Source organism: Asterias amurensis, chromosome 7, assembly GCF_032118995.1.
Source record: "Asterias amurensis chromosome 7, ASM3211899v1".
In the NCBI taxonomy this organism is placed as follows: Eukaryota; Metazoa; Echinodermata; class Asteroidea; order Forcipulatida; family Asteriidae; genus Asterias; species Asterias amurensis.
The window spans coordinates 13,792,309-13,812,149 of NC_092654.1; the positions used below are offsets into that span (position 1 = coordinate 13,792,309).

At 40.2% G+C, this 19,841-nt stretch overlaps 3 protein-coding genes across 4 annotated transcripts in view; 1 reads left to right on the forward strand and 2 right to left on the reverse strand.

Moving 5' to 3' along the window:
• Nucleotides 1-12,234, reverse strand: LOC139939966 (uncharacterized). Its single transcript, XM_071936138.1, has 4 exons — nucleotides 12,074-12,234; nucleotides 6,668-6,873; nucleotides 5,507-5,909; nucleotides 1-4,699 (listed from the first exon to the last, which is right to left on the reverse strand). Exons 2-4 carry the CDS (start codon nucleotides 6,856-6,858, stop codon nucleotides 2,546-2,548), a joined length of 2,748 nt encoding a protein of 915 aa, XP_071792239.1. The 5' UTR covers nucleotides 6,859-6,873; nucleotides 12,074-12,234; the 3' UTR covers nucleotides 1-2,545.
• The window catches only part of LOC139939972 (cytosolic 5'-nucleotidase 3-like), a 24,329-nt gene continuing 14,913 nt past the window's right edge, over nucleotides 10,426-19,841 (forward strand). The window contains exon 1 of the mRNA XM_071936146.1: nucleotides 10,426-10,483. The gene's annotated coding sequence lies outside the window, so the exon portion shown is untranslated. The remainder of the gene's footprint in view (nucleotides 10,484-19,841) is intronic.
• Nucleotides 13,801-19,841, reverse strand: part of LOC139939969 (uncharacterized) — a 7,623-nt gene continuing 1,582 nt past the window's right edge. For both annotated transcript variants that reach the window (XM_071936141.1, XM_071936140.1), the window contains exon 2: nucleotides 13,801-19,365. In XM_071936141.1, the coding sequence (XP_071792242.1) occupies nucleotides 17,674-19,257 (1,584 nt within the window). In that variant the 5' untranslated portion in view covers nucleotides 19,258-19,365 and the 3' untranslated portion in view covers nucleotides 13,801-17,673. The remainder of the gene's footprint in view (nucleotides 19,366-19,841) is intronic.

Genomic DNA, 19,841 nt, shown 5'->3' on the forward strand with positions numbered 1-19,841 from the left:
TTTCTACAAAGATATCCGATGGTACATTTGACTTTTCTGGTTCGGAGGGCGTTTACAAAAGAACTTAATTCAAGATACTAGCAACCACATACACACGAGTTGAAAAATTGCATTCAGAGCATTACGATTCTAGATAAGAATGTCTTTTGAAGACTTCGCCATGATCATTTGCAAAGCGTCTTGGTTGTCATTGAAGCAAACCCATCTTACTCGTCAATTTTAAATGTGCACTTTAAGTCCTACCTACATGTAATAAGGTCTTTCCACCAAAGCCACGCTCCAAACCAAAACACAGCTACTCCTACAAATAGGTCACCAAGTAGTGGAATTTTCAACCATAAAACGTTTGTGTCACAAAAATGTTGCATATGTTTGTACAAGCAAAGCCGAAAAAACTCAAGACAAAAACAAACGGACAGCCGATTAGAGTACACCTGACTATAAATCTGTGCACATATAATTTGTATACAATATAAAACAGACTTCTCTGTTACACACTCGGCTCCTAAATGAACACTATCAACAAAACCAACACAAGTGTAACATTTCAAGTTCCTACTGGTGCATTGCTACTGTGAAGATTTACCTAAAGGCATCTGGCCCCCCAGAACAATGCAAAAAACAAGGCTCTTTTGTTAATTTCTAGGTCTTCTTCAGCAAAAAATCACAGACTCTGACTTTGATTGAATGATCAACCTTCACATAGTGAACAATACTACACTAGACAACCAAGGTAATGTCCTCTATGAATGCCCTCAAAACCACTGGTTTCTACCTTATGTTAATGAAGATCTCTGGTACTGCTAAAGATTAAATATAATTATAAGTCCGCAAAATGGCGGACAAACAATGGCCTTTCACTATCGCAGCGAATATCTTTATCTGCCTCCATTCTAACATACAGTACATGTACAAGACATATATGCACTAACTTCAACGTTTGTTAACCTATGCCGTGTTCTCCTTTTGTTTAATACACACATAGATATTACTGTTCACCTGTTACATATAACTAGCGATTAGTTAACACACACATTGGTTTGTTCCAAGCATGAAGCACTTTAAAAAGGCTACTCGTCATAAAAGAGCACTATGCAGGCTTTCTGCAGACTCTGCACATGAAATAACCCCATGGCCTTATTAGCCATAACTGTGGCACGTCATTGCGGAGCGGTGAAACGCCCTAGACTCATGGCTCTGATGATTCTGATTAGCAGAGTGTGGGTTTGAGTTCCAGTCTGGACACTTGTGTCCTAGAGTTAGACACTTTGCATTGTACTTTGGATGGCCACAAAGCCATTGGTCCTGTGTGATGTGTAATGCACATTTCTCAGAACGGTTCATTACTCTTAAATGACAGTTAAGTGCAAACTGGGCAAGATGTTTCATCATTGAGAATTGGAATTATGCGATCTTGCAGAGTCTGCAGAAAAGCTGCAAATATATGGCAGTGACCTTTTCAACATGTAGCCTCGTCTTGTCCTACTTTCACCAGTAGTCTTTACAGCTCTGTGGCAGTAATACATGCTAACCCTACAGCACATTGACGCAATGTGTATTCGATATACTCAACCATGTACACGTTTCCAATAAACAATTTCCGTTATCCACATTATATGACATACCCATTTATCTGAAAACACAATGCAGTCATCCTGTTTTTATTTTGTGTCGCCCAAGTACATCCACTTGACCAAACCAGGGCTGTAGGCGTAGGGGGAAGAAAAAAAGGCTAGCCCGTTATTTATTGACAGAAGTAAGCATTACAAACTGACCTGCATATAGGGAAAACTCACCAAGATGACTGCACTGTGTCAATAAAACTACATGAATTATAAACTTACCGAGCTATGTAGACCATACCAAGTCTTGCGTGCATTCAAACATTTTGGGGGGAACCTCCTGTAGAAATTTTTAATTTTCTCATAGAGAGCACTTTACCAAGGACACAATGCATTGGTGCCCTTGCCCTTTCAAAAATGAAGCAAACAGGCCTGGTTAACAATCCCTAATTATTTTAACAGTGAACCTAATCAGAGGAAACATGGGTGACTTCAGATGAAAGCATGGTATTACCCCAGTGGTGGGAGGAGCTCTGTGGACGTCCCATGGGGGTGCATCCAATGAATCCAACTTCGGAGGCACAGCATTGATGTAAGGTGAGTTGGTACATGTATACCACCACTGGAACCCTGTTGTCATTAAGTGTACTCTATGGAATAATTTATTGGCTGGTTTAGTTTCCTGATCAACTCAAATAACGACGAGCTGATTCCAAACTGTGTTCTTGTTAAAGAAAACAAAATACATTAAAGTAAATTTAAAAGACCAAAAATACACTGTGATTGTACACTAAAATATGTGGCTGTCAGAACAACTTCAATTTAAGTGATAATCATTTTCAACCAGTTTATTAATTCAAATGAGTGATTTACCAAAATTTCATATGCAATTACTTTTTCAGTGTATTATAAGAAAGTCAAATTTTGATGTTGCAGCCAAATATTTGAGTGTTTTTTTGTTTTCTTTGTACTTAACCTGCCAGTTAACTTCTCCAGGAGGGTGGCTGCATAGGCTGTGAGGCCGTTGAATTACTCCTCTGTATGTAGGCAGAGTGGGCGTAACCCCCAACAAGGTTAACATGCTCTTGGGCTTCTGGGTTTAACATACCCAATGCTTGGGATACTGGGTGCATCATGTTGGGTGTGACTGCTCTAAGACCTTGCATGAGCTGTGCATGAGACACACCCCTGGACATCCAGGAGAGGGCTTCAGAGTTGCGATGGTGCCATTGCTCGACCTTTTCATGCCTGGAAGGGTACTCGGAGTGGGCGTTTGGGGAGTGGAGGATGTGACTGAATGGGGAACTGGGCTTCTCCAATCTCAACGGGTGCTCACTGACGGAGTGCATGACTGGGTTGTGGATGATGTGGGCAAACGGTTGTTCGATGCTGCTGTTCACTGATGAATTAGGGGTTTGAGATCGGCTCGCTGCAGCTGCTACCGCTGCTGCATTCTGCTGCTCCACAGTGGAATGTTCTGGGTAGGGCTGTGGTATGGGAGTCAGCTGCTCACGTACGTCACGAGTAGACTGCTGCTGCTGCTCATGATCATGGAATTGATGAGACCCTCGTGTGAGTTGTTCAGTCATATCTTGCTGTGTCTGCTGGGTATGCTCTTGGTATTGCTGTGGTACTGATGACATCTGCTTGTGGATGTCAGGGTTTGGGTGGTGTCTGAAATCTTGGTGGTGGTTGTCATGAGGAGGATGTAGCTTGTGAGATGGCTGCTGATGATCATGATTGAGATTCTGGTCACGGGCTGCATTTGATTCTGCAAGGTGGTCTGGGGTTGGCTGGTGGTCACGAGTTAAATGGCACTCGTGAGCTTGTTGGCGATCATGAACCTGTTGGTGGTTGTGGACTGAGCGGTGATCGAGCAGTGGTTTGATACCTGCAGTGGGATGGGTATCAACTGTTGAGCTTCCAGGACTTGGACTCTCTTCTTCACTGTCTGATGGGCTGTGAGGAGATGACATTTGCTCCTCCGGGGATCCATGAATTGCAGGGATTGATGGAATTGCAGGGAATGCAAGAGGGGCAAGTCTCTCTCGAGCAAATTCAACTGCAGCTTGGTATAGATCAGATTGGATCTGCATCTCAGCTGCGACGGCCCGGGACTTCAGTCGGATCTTTGGCGGGGACTTTTTCTTGGAATCTCCTTTGGGTCTTCCCAGTGCGACGATGGGCTTTGTTTTATCGTGCTGCCACAAATCAATGCCGTGCGCGGTCTTCTTGTGCGTCTTCAGACTGACGTTGTGGGCGAAAGCCTTTTCACAAAGATCACATTGATATGGTTTCTCACCGGTATGAGTCCTCATATGAATAGCCATGTTGGAGTGCTGTGTGAACCCACGTCCACAGTTGCTGCAGGTGAATGGTTTCTCCTCTCTGTGTATGATCTTGTGGCGATCCAAGTAGAACTTCTGCTTGAATTTCTTGTCGCACTGGTCGCAGGCGAACACCTTCTCCCCCCGGTGTCGTCCCATGTGGTGCTGGTATGATTTAGGGGTGAAGAACTCCTTCAAGCAGGTCTGACACTTGTATGGGGTCTTGCCAGCTTTCACGTTCTGGTGGCGTATCAGGTGGTCTTGCAATGTCACCTTGTAGGCGAAGACCTTTCCGCATTCCTCGCAAGTGTAAGTCTTTGGCTGTGAGTGTTTGATGATATGACGGGACAACAGATCACGTCGGTGGAATGTAAGCCCACATAGGTCACACAGGTAGCGCCGGAAGTTGCTGTGGAGATCCATGTGGGAGCTCAGGTGAGCTGTGGTGCGAAACTTCTTATTGCAGGTCGGACATGCGAAAGGCTTCACCCCTTTGTGGCCGCGCATGTGCTCCTTCAGCTGGTACTTCCGGGAGAATTTTAGATCGCAGTGCTCACAGGCAAGAGTCTTGGCACTGTGCTGGACTTTGCGATGGACCCACATGGCAGACTTTGAGTTGAACGTCATTTGGCAGTCTCTGCACGTCAGGTCGTCTACGGCGTGAACTATTTGATGTTGACGGAGAGCTGGTCTATCGCCGAAGATGCGGCAGCATTTCTTACAGGAGTAGCCCTCGCTTTCTTTTTTCAATCTGGGCTTTTTTAGATGTCTTATAAGAGATTTCCTACGGCCTCTTTTGGGTTTATCAACCTGTAACAAAGCACAAAACAAACTCAAGTTTAAAGACTTATTTCATTAAAATATTTTTTTCATATGTGGGTTTCATAAAAAGTCTCGCCAGAAAGGGTGGAAAACCCTAGCACAGGGTAAATAAAGTTGACCTAAAATGGACTCGTCTATGTGGTCTATTAGTAACTTTAAAGACAGGGCTGACTTTAATCTTTATTTTTCTCAACAAGCATGTTTCTGCATGAAAGAGGTTTTGTTGGTTTCAAGTTTATGCTTCAAGACTCCTTTTAACTTTTAATATTGTAATGCGCTCAGCTTTTAGACTCCTTATGGCTCAGTGACTGATTTGATTTTGCTTACTATTAGTTCTTGGTTTGATTGCGCCACAGCAACTTGTAAACCACTACTTGGTGCTATGTAAAAGAGGACCCAGGAAAAAATTCCCATTGAGTCCCATTGATATTTTGAATGGGATTCAATGGGATCCCATTGTTTCAATGGGATTCAATGGGATCCCCTGTGGATCCCATTAGATCCGGTTGAATATGTCCCAAATTCCACCCCAATCCCATTGTATCCCATTAATCCCATTCAAATTTTCAATGGGATCCCATTAAATCCCATTGGTTTTTTTTCAATGGGAATTTTTTCCTGGGGAGGTCTCATAAAGTCAAACGTAGTCCCTCTTACCTTACTCAATGTTGAAGCACCTTGAGCATCACTGAGTGATGGATATGAGTGATATATAAAAGCCACTATTTCAATTGTTATTTATTAATATATTTATTATTTATAACACTTGCTAATGATGACAAATTCAAAACTCACCAAAGCCTCCTGCTTGAGTGGTTTCAACTTCAGCTTGAGGCGTGGTCGCAGCTGGCGAGGCGCGTTCACATCAAAGCATATGACTGGGGCCACATCCTTGATGGCCAAGGCGGTATAGCCTCTCCTCTTCCGTCCATCATCTGTGATCATTTGCTCCTCCTCCTCTTTCACTGCTGGCTTCTGGTCATCTTGGTTCGAGGAGGGCGAGGCATCCATGGGTGTGGCATCGGGAGGCGCTTCTTTGACGTCTGGGATGTTGTCATCCTCCTCATCATCCCCGTCTTCATCATCCTCATCGTCGTCGTCGGTGCTGTCTCCGTCTCCGTCTCCACTCTCCTCTGATTCGTCGCTGGTGTGTGAGTCATCGCCGGAGTTACTCTCTGCTTTGTACTCGGATTTTATCCTGCGGATTGGAATGAAATCATTTGAAAATGAGTACTGGGGAAAACAGAAAGGATCACAGAGCATGTCTAATGGATTATGAAAATTTGTACCATGATGGTTTTCGGTAGCACCATGTAAGCATCTTTTGAGAAGTATTGGTTCTGAAAAGAACTGGTGGTTGACAAATCAAAGTTTCGATCTGTATGCTCTGATCGCTTAATTTTCTTTTCTCTGTAAAAGCTTACACAATATTTAATAATATTTGGTATCAACACATGTCCCAGCAGCCTGGCTTTTGTGAACGTTTCATTGTTTTACTATTAACCAAAAAGCATCATTCAAAAATACGATAATTATTTTTCAATACCAGCACAAGTCTATGTATGGACATTTTCTTGTTTAACTAAAGAATCTGCAAACTTTATTCCCCTAAAACTTTGACCAAGCAAGTTCTAATTAGTGTGATTTAACGCAAAATTGTCTTTATGCAATGACCATTTTGTGGCTTGATGGTAGTGTTGACTTGTTCGTTTCATAGGAAAGACCCTTTAATAATTTGTTTTTACGCTTACCGATGTGTATTGAGCACTGTACATACTCAGTACTTTCCCCGAGTTTTGTGGTTAAAACTCCACAGGCAAATCACTTGGGTGGGATTCGAACCCAAGACCTTTGCACGAGGCAGTTCAAATCCTACGTGTTAGCAGCAGGTACCGCAACAATTTAAAAGATATTATATTTGCATTTGGGATAAAATTTATACGGTTTGTTTTTCACCTTAAATGTTGTTCAGCGACCTCAATCAACCAGTGAATGAAGTCGGGGCTCTTAGTGTAACCTGATCGTTCTCGGATGACGTTCCAGCGTGGGACATCCTCCCGTTTGATGTATATTCGATGCTGGATGCCTGCTGATGCGTAACCTCTGGCCGAGATTGGCTTACAGCCTTTCCTACCTATGCGGGGCATGGCCGCACTTTTTTTCTGTTGGGTGGAAATAAAATAAGGTGGTTAATATTGATCGAGCCTGGATAAGGTTTATGATTCCCACTTTGTGCATAATGAGCCTTTTTTGAGATTTACAGTCACGGAGGCCATGGCCTCTGTTTGCCCCTTGTCTTGGCCTTGGTGCCCCTACAGATGTTTCCAATTGACAAATTTTCCAATGGAAGTGCCCTTTGAAAAATGGAGATGCCTTGCCCTCTCAAAGATGAACTATAAGGCCTGTAGTGGACACAAAAATATTACACTATTTGGTTTGGGTAAATCTGTCTATATTCACCCAAACCAAACCATGCGTTCTTAAAAAGGATTTCACATTTTATATTGGTACATATTAGCAGTGCAGCTTATCAGTAATTTTTTTTGTGGTTTAGAATAATGGTCATTGTCCTTCCCTTGTTCAAATCCCAACTCACCACAATGGCATTTTTATGCGAGTATCTTCTTCCTGTTATTATCAGTAAGAAAATAAGTTCTTTGAACTTTCTAACTGAGACAGTTAAATCCCCCAGTATATACTGGGCAATTCCCATGTACAACAGTATTTTGGACCACATGATAAGGCACTTTCAGCAGCAAATTTTCTAGCATAGAAACACAGTTCATCTTTTTGACTACCTGTATATAAATTTATGTATTGTTGTATCAACGGCCAAATACGTTGAGATAAAAATAATAGTTATAACAATGAAGAAAAACAGTTTCCTCGGATTGCTTCATGTCAAATTGGTTTGCTACACGATCAAATAGGCCTATACAGTGAATTGGGCAAAAGTTATTGCTGCCTCGTTACCATTGGCTTGGACCACACAGCACAATTCCAAGTTTTATTAAACCAAGTTCCATGGTGTTCTCAATTTAAAATTCCAGAGTCACTCAAATTGCTTTGAAGATGCATTACACATGAACATCTAACAAAGACATGAAGATGCACTATCTACACTGTACGTCAACAGCATGTACATCAATCACTGCTGATTTTTAGAATATGACACAAACCATATATCTAAGACAGGCATCAAATCATCTTTCCCAATAAGATCTTTCTGACAACTGTCAGTGTCAAGACTCGAAGGTTAAATTAAGAAGCTTGGCTTACCAAACAGGACATGCTTTGATTAGAGACTTAACAAAAACACAAAACACAAAACACAAATTCACATGGAGAAAGATAACTACTCTTTTCCTAAGCTTCTCTTTGTTAAAAAAAGATATATTAACAATGTATCTAGTTTTTTTTTTCTTCACATTTTCCCAAGTACCTGTCATAAGAAAATCAATTTAACAAACCGTGAATTCAGTTCAGTCGTTGGTCTGTCAAAGAACAAAACTTACATTGTAGTCAAGTGTCAGAATTCAATTAAATGTCAAGAAAGGAAGTGGGGATTGAAACATTTTTCCCCAATTACTGGCTCACTGCCAGTCTCATCCAACTGATTTCTAAATGTCTGCATCCCTTTTTAAAAGTACTCAGTGAATGTAGAATTTAAATATGCCTGTGTTGGGGGCTCAAGTCACTTAAATCATTTCCTTTTAATGTCTATGTGTTAGAAGGAAATCATTTTAAAAGGCCTGAACCATTGAACTTTCAGCCAGTGAAATTTCTGAAAATTTCCCCTCCAGCGTCCCTCATATGCACAACAAATGTTTTTGTCAATTTCCAGCAGGAAGAATGAGCTTATGCCCCAACATGCACAACATTCAACGGATACACACACTGTGTACTCATCATTCATGCATATAAAAACATGTGAACCGTACATGTTGTGGTGGGAACATTCATGTACAGTGTATGTGTGACCTTTCACATTAAATGATTGCCTTCTTGATAATGCGGCTCTACATGGTCTCTCCTGCGAGTATGATACATTGTTCAGTGTGCATGGAACTTGTGACATGGAACTTCGAACATAGTTCAGGAAATGTTTTGGCCAACTGCTACATTTACAGTCGGCAGTCATGATAATGTACTGTATGTATGTGATGTGTGAATACATGGCAGTATGGGCAATGAACAGTATGTGTGTACATGGCCTGGGTAATTCACTATCAAAATGACAGCCTGGGTTTTCTACTGCTGATTCTAGTATCTTTAATCCAATGTTTTAGCCAGTATTCATGGTATTTGGTAAAAAGGTGTCCAATTAATTTGCTGGAAATTTAACACAGTTCCATTGTGTCCAAATTGTCCACTTACAATGCATATTTTATATTTAAAAGACAAATAAAACAGGTTGTCCAAATTTAAAACAGGGTGCACAAAAGACACCCCTATGGCTAACACAGTATACTACAATAATGCTTTGATCAAAACATGCATTGTGAGCTTCAGGCACTCAGTAACTTTGTTCTAAAGCAACAGATGTGAACCCAGAGCAATGAGTTACATAACAGGCAGTCAGTAGGTCTTTTCACTCTTCCAAAAATAAGAATTTTTGGAGTGCAGACAACACCAAAGAACCAAACACAATAGCCATTGAGTCAATGAACATTGTGCATGTTCAACTGCATGGTAGTTTTACTAAGACCATGGATGAGGTGGCAAGGGAATTTGTATGTCTTGGTTGTAGTGGTGCTCAGAACCAACATGAGCCAGCAGAGAATGAACATGTATAATGCTCACACTGCACTGAAATGCGTGTGGGCATGCTCATTTCTCTTGCAAAATGCATGAATTGTAGGCACAAATATTGTACATTTTGTGGGGACTGCTGTACAAAATTACCCGCAAAACACTGTAAGTAAACAACAAATTAACTGCATTTTTATAAAAAGAATGAGTGAAGGTTGATACATGGGTTGTATGCTTGTCTCTACAATCATTTCTGAATTTGATGGAATTTTTTTCTGAAGTTTCGTCTACATTTAACTGAGAATTTGTTGTAAAGCCTTTGAGGTACTTTTTATGTAATTTGTTTTATTAAGGGGTTGTGTCGTCATGATAAAAGCAGGCCTGAGGTTGTACCTGGAATTATGAACTCTGACACAGTTACTACATGTACATGCATGCACCCTCCCTCTGTATAATCTATGGAGGGGGGGCACACATGGTTGTTAACAGGGTGAGGAGAGTATGTTTTTTTATGACAAATTTAAAAGAATTGAATTTCACAGGTGTCCATTCAGATATTTTTACATCATTGGTTAAAGTTGTGTCAATGAGCTATTTAATTGCTTGTCTAAACATTGCTTACTAACTTGCATTATAATGCAGTCCTTACAGTCATTAACAATGAGGCAAGGTCGTGTCATATTGGACAAGGTCGGTGTCTATATTATAAAATGGATTCATCCATGTTGTTTATTTCAGCGCGTCATTACATTGAACCATGGAGGAAGGAACATTCTCCAACAGTGCACTCATTAACAATGCACTCATTATCATCACATATAATATGTAGCATATTTAATTTTTTTTTTACCAAAATACACAATACAACAGATTACTACAGATATGAAGATGAAATACATCAGATATTTTAGCGAAGTTTAAGTATACATTTTTGTTAATGTTCAATTCTTTGCAGATGGCATGAGAAAAGTATAGTCTGACAAGACTAACTGCACAAGACTAGTACACCTGAAGTTTGAGGTAAGATTATGGTGTAAGATCAAGATGTCTAGGCCCTATATTTCAAAAAGCCTGTAATGTATGCACAAAAACTTGCTTAGCACAGACAAGTACTGCTTTCAGAAACAGGTTACCACCAGCCAAAAATACATAATTTTTGCTTAGCTAAGAAGGGTTTCAAGCAAAATTTTCCGCTAAAAAACGTCTATGAAATTGGGCCAAGGTGTATTCTCTTATTCCCAGGCTCATCTTTCACATGAAATTCTAATTCAACTTGCCAATGTTAATTTGCATGTACTGGAATAAACTAATTCTATGTCAGTGTATCAATTGCAGTCACTCGACTGGTGATCTAAATTGTTAGATCCATCTGCCAATCCGCTGTCCAGACTCATTTCTTGGCCCTAGGCTCACTGTAGCATCAGGAACTGTAATGGTCTTTCGAATAGAAATGCATATTTTTTGCCAAAATGTCCCCCTGCTGGCTTGTTCTTGTGTAACTTTATGAAGAATATCTGAGCTGAAAATGGCATCATTATTTTAAACATTGATATAGCAATACCAATTTTAGTGGTTTGCTTTCAATCTAAATTTAGTCCACCAAAGTTATTAACGTTAAGATGGGGCCACCATTGCTGAAGTGCAATATGGGGGGATTCTATGCAGGGCGAAACTTGTTAGTTCTAGGGCAGGCCCACCCGGCACCGCCCATCGTGGCTACAACACTGTTAAACATTATTGGCGCCATGATGTTTACAGATGTGAATAACATGCTCACAGCTGTTTGACCTGTCATCAAGTGCTGATAGTCTTTAGTCAAGGCACTCGCTGCAATCCAGATTGTATATATTACACAGCGCCACCACTGTGGAATACGCACCAGAACGTGCACTTGTATCAAGTGCTGAATATGTGACCTTTTTTAATCGGTCGTTACAAGTACAAAATGCGTGCAGTTCTGTTTGTTTGAATTCAAACTAGACAATAAGTGACATATTAGGCAAAGATGTCTTTAACTAAAGCCTTTTACTCAACAAACAACCAATCACGCGTACAGAGTAGGATGGGTAAATACAATAAAAACCGAATGTTTTATTATTTAAACTTTATATGAAATTTTATGTTTAATATAAAACATGATAATACAAAAATGTAAAGTTAACAGAATTACCAACCTTTATTCAAGTGTCACTTAAAAAAAGTAAACATTGTCACGTTTGCCACACATTAAATGTTATACATGTTTTATTCAATATGTGCAGTCAGCCACGTCCGTCAAACAATTGTCTGTGCGGTCCAGACACGGCGGGCATGATCTGTCTGTTCCAACAGAACATTAAATGAATCAACCAAACAATGGATGCACATACAACAGCAGGCACGGCACAACAACTGTCTACGACACCAAGTGACTGTTATATTCAAATGTATGTAACGGTGTCAACCAAGTTCCCTTGCACCGAAACCCGCCATCTTATCAATAGGCCAGACACACACATGTCATCGTGTCTTAAAAAACATGAATGACAAACTACTCGGTCGCTCTCAACAAATCCGTATACTCACAACCATTCATTTCGAAGCAAATTTCCCTGTGTATTAAACGCTTACCTTGCGGGGTGTGCACGTGGAATTTATGCTACATCATCGAACAAAACTACCTGACGTTTGCAACGGCTGGCGCGGGCTCATATTTCAGTTTTTTTCTGAGCCTTGGCTGCAAAAATTCGTCACGCCTATTCCGAAAGTCGACGATTTGCATTGCAGACGGATCGACACACAACACACTTTACAGCTGGTAACCCGCATACTCTGAGCACCGGCGAACGGTACACGTCATCGCGAAAAGAGGTATCGGAATACCAGTTAAAAACTGGCTGTGGGTATTTAATAATAGACTGGCCATGGGGTCTTCCTGTATTTTAAAATTGCTTTTTATCACTAGTATAGTGTTGGCAGCCAGGAATCCAGAAGCAATGCTTATTAATTAATATCATGGAGGTAGACAGAGAAGAAACCCCATGCTCAAAAAGAGAATAAAATAAGTCTTGAACACACCTCGTTTGAAACTGGAGGGGGGCGTGGCCAGTTTACAATTTTATGAATAGTTGCCCCTCCCACATTATGTCTCATGGGCCTCTGGTCCGGTCTTAAGTGTTGAACTAGCAAAATTTATCAAGAAATGGACACTGTTACAGAAGGGTCGATTTATTTACACATTACCATATTCATCAGCATGCACAGCGAGCTCCCACCAGCTTTCCAAACACCCTGTCAAATTTTCCCCTGTCACCCTCGACACATCTTGCCATGTCCTTCTTGCCATGTCCTTTATCAGCTCATTTCACAAAGAGCTCTAAAGTCTTGGTCTTAAAGGCACTGTACACCTTTGGTAATTGTCAAAGACCAGTCTTCTCACTTGGTGCATCTCAACATATGCATAAAATAACAAACCTGTGAAAATTTGAACTCAATTGGTCGTCGAAGTTGCGAGATAATAATGAAGAAAAAACACCCTTGTCACACGAAGTTGTGTGCTTTAGATGCTTGATCTATTTCTGAGGTCTCGAAATCAAATTGTGGAAAATTACTTCTTTCTCAAAAACTACGTCACTTTAGAGGGAGCCGTTTCTCACAATGATTTATACTATCAACCTCTCCCCATCACTTGTTACCAAGTAAGGTTTTATGCTAATAACAGTTTTGAGTAGTTATTACCAATAGTGTCCACTGACTGCCTGTAAGATGTGTATACCCGTCTTGGCTGTTTAGCAAAGTGTGGTATAACGATACAGACAACTTATTGACAACTCATCTTTACGATGAATCTTAGTTGCTCCGATGATGGAGGCATGCCCATGACAAATCAGTTGGCTGCCCAAATTCCACTATAGGATTCTAAATTAAATCTGTTATCAGACACAAAGCCTAAATGTTCAGGATCATTCATTACCTGCATTTTGAGAGTAAACAAAGAAAGGAAGAAACAAAAAAGGAATAAAAGAGGAAAAGTGCCAGGCACAGCAAGACTGTGTACCTTTTCCCCCCAATTATCAATGATACAGCTGAGAAACCAAAAACTACAAAAAACAGCTGAATGGCTGTCTGTTTTGGTCCTAATTGTAAACATCCATGCTTACTACTCATTTTTAGAACCTATGAAAAGCTTAAGATTGCAAAAAAAGCAAACGCCAAACAAAATCCACATGTCAGGGTTTAAAACAAGCTTCACATTTTTTTTTTTTTTTGTGCCTGAACATTTTAGTCTGCCACCTAATTCTAGTTGGGACAGCAGTTTTCACATGTTTGAAGAAACAGGTGAAATCAAGTTCATACAGAATTGTCATATATAACTTTTCAGTGCCAAATTTCACAGAGCCACTCAATCACAAAATATTGCTTCCAAAACAATTTCAGCTATTTTATCGAGACCAGTCACACTTTGTACATGATAAAAGGGCATTTTGGCTGGTAACCACACTCTGGTTAGTAAACTTTTTCAAGCGTAGCTACTCGTTGTGCTTAAGCATCTCTATGAATTTGGGCCCAGGGCTAAATGGCAACCAAACCATGACTCTCTATGTGCTTTCATTAACAAGTTTATTATTCATCATTCTAAGTTGATGCATTGTTAAATATTTAATAGAGACATATTTACAATTTATACCAAACAAATAGAAAAAATTAATTACATCCTAAATGAATTTGCTGTTTCAATCTGAACAAAACTTGTAGTAAGAAAAGTTATAAACTTTATACACTGTACATCATAGACAAAGTCAAGCTTTAATCAAGTTTTTCTGTACTCCACTCGTGCTTTTGTGATAACTAACAACATTGCTAATTACCAACTGTTTATTTTGCCTTTCATAAACAATGCAGCATTTTTTTGTTTACTTGTACCCTGGAGAATTGAACACAGTCCTCTGCCACAAATCCAAAATTCCATGAAAATTGTCACCTAAAAAAATTCCCATATATACCCTCTCAGGCCTGTATGCTTCGTTTCTGAAAGGGCAAGGGCACCAGGGCATTTTCTCCTTTGTAAAGGGAACCACACTAAGAGGAAATTGGAAGCATTTCATTGGCACCGAGGCAATGACCAGGGGGCATGGAGGCAATCACCTCCAATGCCTCTATGAAGTAACAGGCCTGTCTTCCGCTGAATATCAGCACCTTGTTGCAAATTACATGTAGTTGTAGGGTGTAGTCAGACCTTCAGTTACACTCATTTTAGGTTGAACAAAGAAAACTGCATTTGTAGAGCAGGATTTGAACCTACAACCTTTGGACAATACTGTTTACCGATGTTGTGCGATACTTTAATCACAACAAATCTGAAATCAGACTTAAAGTAGGATAAATGTTATGCCTGATTTATACAATAATGAGTTGGAACCCACAGTAGTTCCCTGTCCATAAAATATTTAACGATAGGGTCACATATCCTGAATTTATTAAAGTTTTCCCTGGAAATTAAACTATACAAAGAATGACGCTAATGAATACAGACAAGCTACACATAATTCGTTACAAGTAAAAAAAAAAAAAAAACCAGGTACATTCAATACATTTGACAATGGCTGAATTAATGTTTTCTTCAAAATACAATCCAGAAAGACTGTATGGAAACATTCATGTTTAGTAAAATTTTCACAGAAAGGATTGCATCACTGAGTCATTGCAACATAATTAAGTGAGTAGTTGACTAAACCGCGACATCTTTTTTCACCCATTTCCGCTTTTCTCTCTGTTGTCTTTTTAAATGTAGTGGCTTATTCTATGTACTTTTAACAAATTTTATTATAATAATTCGTGATGAATTAGCCTTCAAGCTTTTTTTTAACAAATTTGATTTGAAATCAACCATTTCAATCAATCAATCAAAATATTACCTTGTGCACAGGTGTCTATGGAAAATCTAGGCAATTTCGTGCAAAACATAAATAGACATGAAAATTTAACCCCAATGAAGGTGCTTAGAATATACAACTAAGAAAATCTGAACTCGACCATAAATATGCACGAGGGGAACATGCTAATATTTGGATGGGCCACATCCACATGCAAATGTGTATTTGTTCAGGGCCCAATTTCATAGTGCTGCTTAACGGTAAGCAAATTTGCGTGCTTACTGTAGCAGAACAATTTGCTTAAGCCTAATTAGCATATTTCACAGGTTAGCAGAAAAATTTGGTGGCCATATTGCGTGTTTACTGGGATTTGCATTGTGACGTCATTTATTTTCGTGCGGTAAGCACTGGAAGGTTAGCCAGCCTTTTCGTGTGCTTACGGTTAGCAGCGCTATGAAATAGAAATTGCACAGTAAGCATAAAATCTGCCGCTAAGCAGCGCTAACCGTCCGGTGCTTACTGTATGAAAATAAATGACATAACAATACAAATCCATGGTGAACTAGCAAGATGGCCGCCTAATTTTCTTGCTAACATGTGAAATACACTTAATGCTTAGGCTTTAAGCACATTTTTTCTGCTACCATTAGCATGAAAATTTGCTTAGAGTTGGGCCCTAGAGGAATCCCAGTGAAAGTGGTCTCAGCTCCGGTGTTTTAGAACAACAGAGTGTGTATTTTTTAGTTCAAGTCATGGCACTTGTGTGCTTGAGGGTGATACTCTTCTATAATGGGCTAATTTTTAAATGCTAGTGATAGCAGACATAACTTTCCCTTTTTGCTGCTCTAAGCGTGCGCGCACAGGCTCAGTATTGCATGCGTAGGTCTGTGCCTGTGCACTACTGGCAGGAACTGTGAAAAAGGACCGTCCAAAAGTCTCCCATTGCCATGTCCTTCGGATAGGACATTAACCATTATATATATGTCCCATCTACTTAAATTGGTAGTGTACACTGCACATAAAAGAACCCAGAACACTTATGTAGCAAGAGTAGGGGGTTAACCCCAGTGTTTCTGATTCACATACACAAGCACCCATGTTCACAGATTTCCTCAGGCTTGTGAACTACAGTGATTAAGATCACTTATGAGGCATACTTGGTTTTATTACCAGAAATATAAATATTAAATAATTATTATATATTTAACACACGTTGCAACTTGCTCTCTAATCCTACCCTTTCATGTTTCCCTGCATTGATAAACCGTATACATACATAAAATGCATTTCCTCTCTTTTCTTCTATAAATGGATATAATGTATTTGTTTGTACTTGTTTATGCCTCTGAAGAAGGTCCAGTTTGTATCGTCAACACACTTCATACATGTTGTGCATACACTTTTTTTGCATCTTGTTGTATTGTACAAGCTAACAGAATCTTGCAATGAATAGGCCCCCTATCATGTAGTTTTTGTCCACCCTTGTACTTATCCTGTTCTGTCCCAACTTAAGATTCATTCCAACTTTGGACGGGTCCCAACTTGAGTATTACAGTTGGGATGACCCAACTTTAATTTGTTTGCTTAGAAGTGCTACTGGCTGGTCCAGGTTTTGGGGATGGTTGATTTTTAGACTTTTTAGTGTGTTTTTATAATTGTATTTAATTGCTGTTTTTGAATTTCTTAGGTTTGTTGATTAATTACTTAGATTAGTGTTGTTTGGCCTTTGAATTTTAATTGTTACTCTGTGAAGCGCCTCAAGCATCTTTTAGGCGGACTTCGTTCTCGTTATTATTATTAACTTGGATTCCCTACTAGCAATAGTGAAAGTGATGATGTAGGAATATGTGGCATTTATAACCAAACATTTCCAGTTGCACAATTGCAGGAGGGGGGTCGGGCCATTAATACAGAATTCTATTGTAAAATTGGACCTGGATAGTCAGTCTAACAGATACTTTGGGATCGATTTTAATTTGTAGAAGATAGTTGTCCGTAAATTTTTGTGAAGAAAAAAATAAAATAAGCTGTTGCAAACAACTTTGCAACAAGTTAAAAGGTATAAATGCAAAAAGTTGTTATTAACGGCTTGACGTTTAGACCCTAGCAGAAACTTTCTTGAAGGCTAAATAACAACACAACCAACTTATTGGTTTTTTGTTGTGTTGTCATTTAGCCTTTTGAGAAAGACTCTGCTATGATCAAAACAAAGCCCATTAACAATTTTTTGCATTCTTTTTGTGAAGATGTATTCACATGTATGTATTCAACCAAAATATAGATCTGATCTGTGAAGATCCATTGATTAACATCTAGATCTTTTGATACATCATTTTCTTTCACGCCAAGGATGCAAAATCATGGAGCAAGCATGTTAACCACAACCTCAGCAATCTCTCTCTCAGTTGGTATACAAGTTGACAAGTTGAATCCGGGGCTTGGATTCCCCAAAGGGCACGGATGAAGCTGAAGTTTCATATCCTCGAGGGTACCACAACGCATATCCTCCACGGTTCCGCAATGTATGCTGCCGCCCTCTAAGTTTGCCATCAGCTGCTGCTGATGGCTCTTCTTGACATGCGCCTCCAGGAGATATAAATTAAAGAAGTATCGCCCGCAGAGATGACACACATGAATGTCTGATGTTCTGGATTTTGTCACCTTTTTCGATGTCTTATTAGAAACTTGACCAGACTCTGGCGTGTGTTTATTTCTGATGTGGGTATGTAGAGTACCACTTTGCGTAAATCCTTTACCGCACTGATGGCACAGATGCGGCTTTTTACCCGTATGAACAGTCTGGTGCCTGGCCATGTCTGATGGATTGGTGAAACCTTTGGGGCAGTTGGGGCATTGATATGGGCGCTCACCGGTGTGGATACGCTCGTGGTACTCCAGTCCTGTGTGCCATCTGAAGGCTTTGGGGCAATACTTGCATTGGAAGGGCTTGTCACCATCGTGGATTCGCATGTGTTTGTTCATGCTGACGTTGGTCTGAAGCTTGACACCGCATATGTGGCAGATGACCGGTCGCTCACGTGTCACAGATGGCGTTAGTTCAGGATGCTTGGCTGCAACATGCTGCTTTAGTTTACACAAATAACTGAACTTGGTCTTGCACTTGGGGCACTCGTGCTCCGACGCCTGCCCTCTGAGCTCCAGTAAGTGGCGATCATAGGTTGCTTTGTGTACAAATTTTATCCCACAGCCTTCACAGAGGTAGCGGCGTTCAAGAGTGGATTTGGTGCTTCGGCGAATCATTACCTTCTGTTTCTTTTGTTTCGGTATTTGTTTTGGTTTTTGTGAGGCCTTCTCAACCTTCCGTCTTTTCTTGTCCTTCCGTTTTACTCCTTTAGAACTGCGCTTTTTCAAGACCACTTTCTCAATAGAAACTGGGTGTACATCCTCTCCTTTGACCGTCTCTACAGCGTCAGACTGTTCACAAATAGTTTGGTCCTCTTCGGTATGCTCTGTGACATTATTCTCATTGTTTTCAGTTTTCAAATCCGATCCTTGAGTAGATGTATCAATGTCTGCGTCCTGCTTTACGGCGCCTGACAATGGAGTAGTGCACATTGATGTTGCACAACAGCATAGGTTTACCTGTACCCCAACTGAAACAGCGGTCTTAAAGTTAAACACATTGTGTTCAGCACCACAATCGTTTGTCACAGTATCTGTTTTAAAGTACACACTTTGTTCAGAACAATCGTTTGTTACAGTACCTGCCTGCTGACTCATGATATTGACAACATGGTCAAGAGCTGTCATGTCTTTTTGTCGAGCGTTACCATCATGCGCGTGTAAGTCGGCTGCAGGGGCAAACTCCGAAGAGGACATGTTTCCACCAGTGTACTCATCAGAGAAGGCTATTTCTGTCAAACTGTCCAAGGACAATTTGAGGTCCGTGTTCCCCCCGTCAGATGGTGCGACCAATTCCATTTTCAGTCTGGTTTTATCTTGCTGCTGGGCGTCACTTCTGTGAGACTATTCAAGGTCTTTTTCTGGCCTGAAAGTTACATGTGTACTTGGTTGCCACTCATCGTTGATCTATAGTGTCAATTGAAAATAGAATCATTACAAAATTATACAGACACAATATAATCCTGAGTAAGTTTGGGGCGATCTTTAGATCAATATGTGGCAGTGACAGTGTGTGTCTCCCCCTCCCGCCAAATATTCCCTCACTTCAACACATTTGTTTCTTCTTACAAAAGTACAAAAGCATTCAAATATAATCTTCTTAGAATGCCAAGATTCCAAGAACACAATGAAAACACAATAGTAGGTCTGACTAGCTAGGTAAAGGTAGGTTCGTTCTACTATCGTCTCGTTTTAATTGGAATGTATATGAGGTTTGTGGAGACGAACGGTCCGCGAAACCGCAGAGTAACAAAAGAAAACCCTGACAATGTCCCTGTCTGACCAGTGGGAAAAGATAGGAGACCTCCTGCAGGACGGCCGATTAACGAGCGCGATTAGATTTCTTTGTACAGAACATGTCGTACCACCACTCTGCACTGTTG

Excerpts from the sequence above, each read along its gene's own strand:
- LOC139939966 (XM_071936138.1), bottom strand. The coding sequence starts at position 6,858 with ATGCCCCGCATAGGTAGGAAAGGCTGTAAGCCAATCTCGGCCAGAGGT. Across the intron at positions 5,910-6,667 it reads GTCGCTGAACAACATTTAAG|GATAAAATCCGAGTACAAAG; the intron begins GTGAAAAACAAA and ends TCCAATCCGCAG. Across the intron at positions 4,700-5,506 it reads CACTCAAGCAGGAGGCTTTG|GTTGATAAACCCAAAAGAGG; the intron begins GTGAGTTTTGAA and ends GCTTTGTTACAG.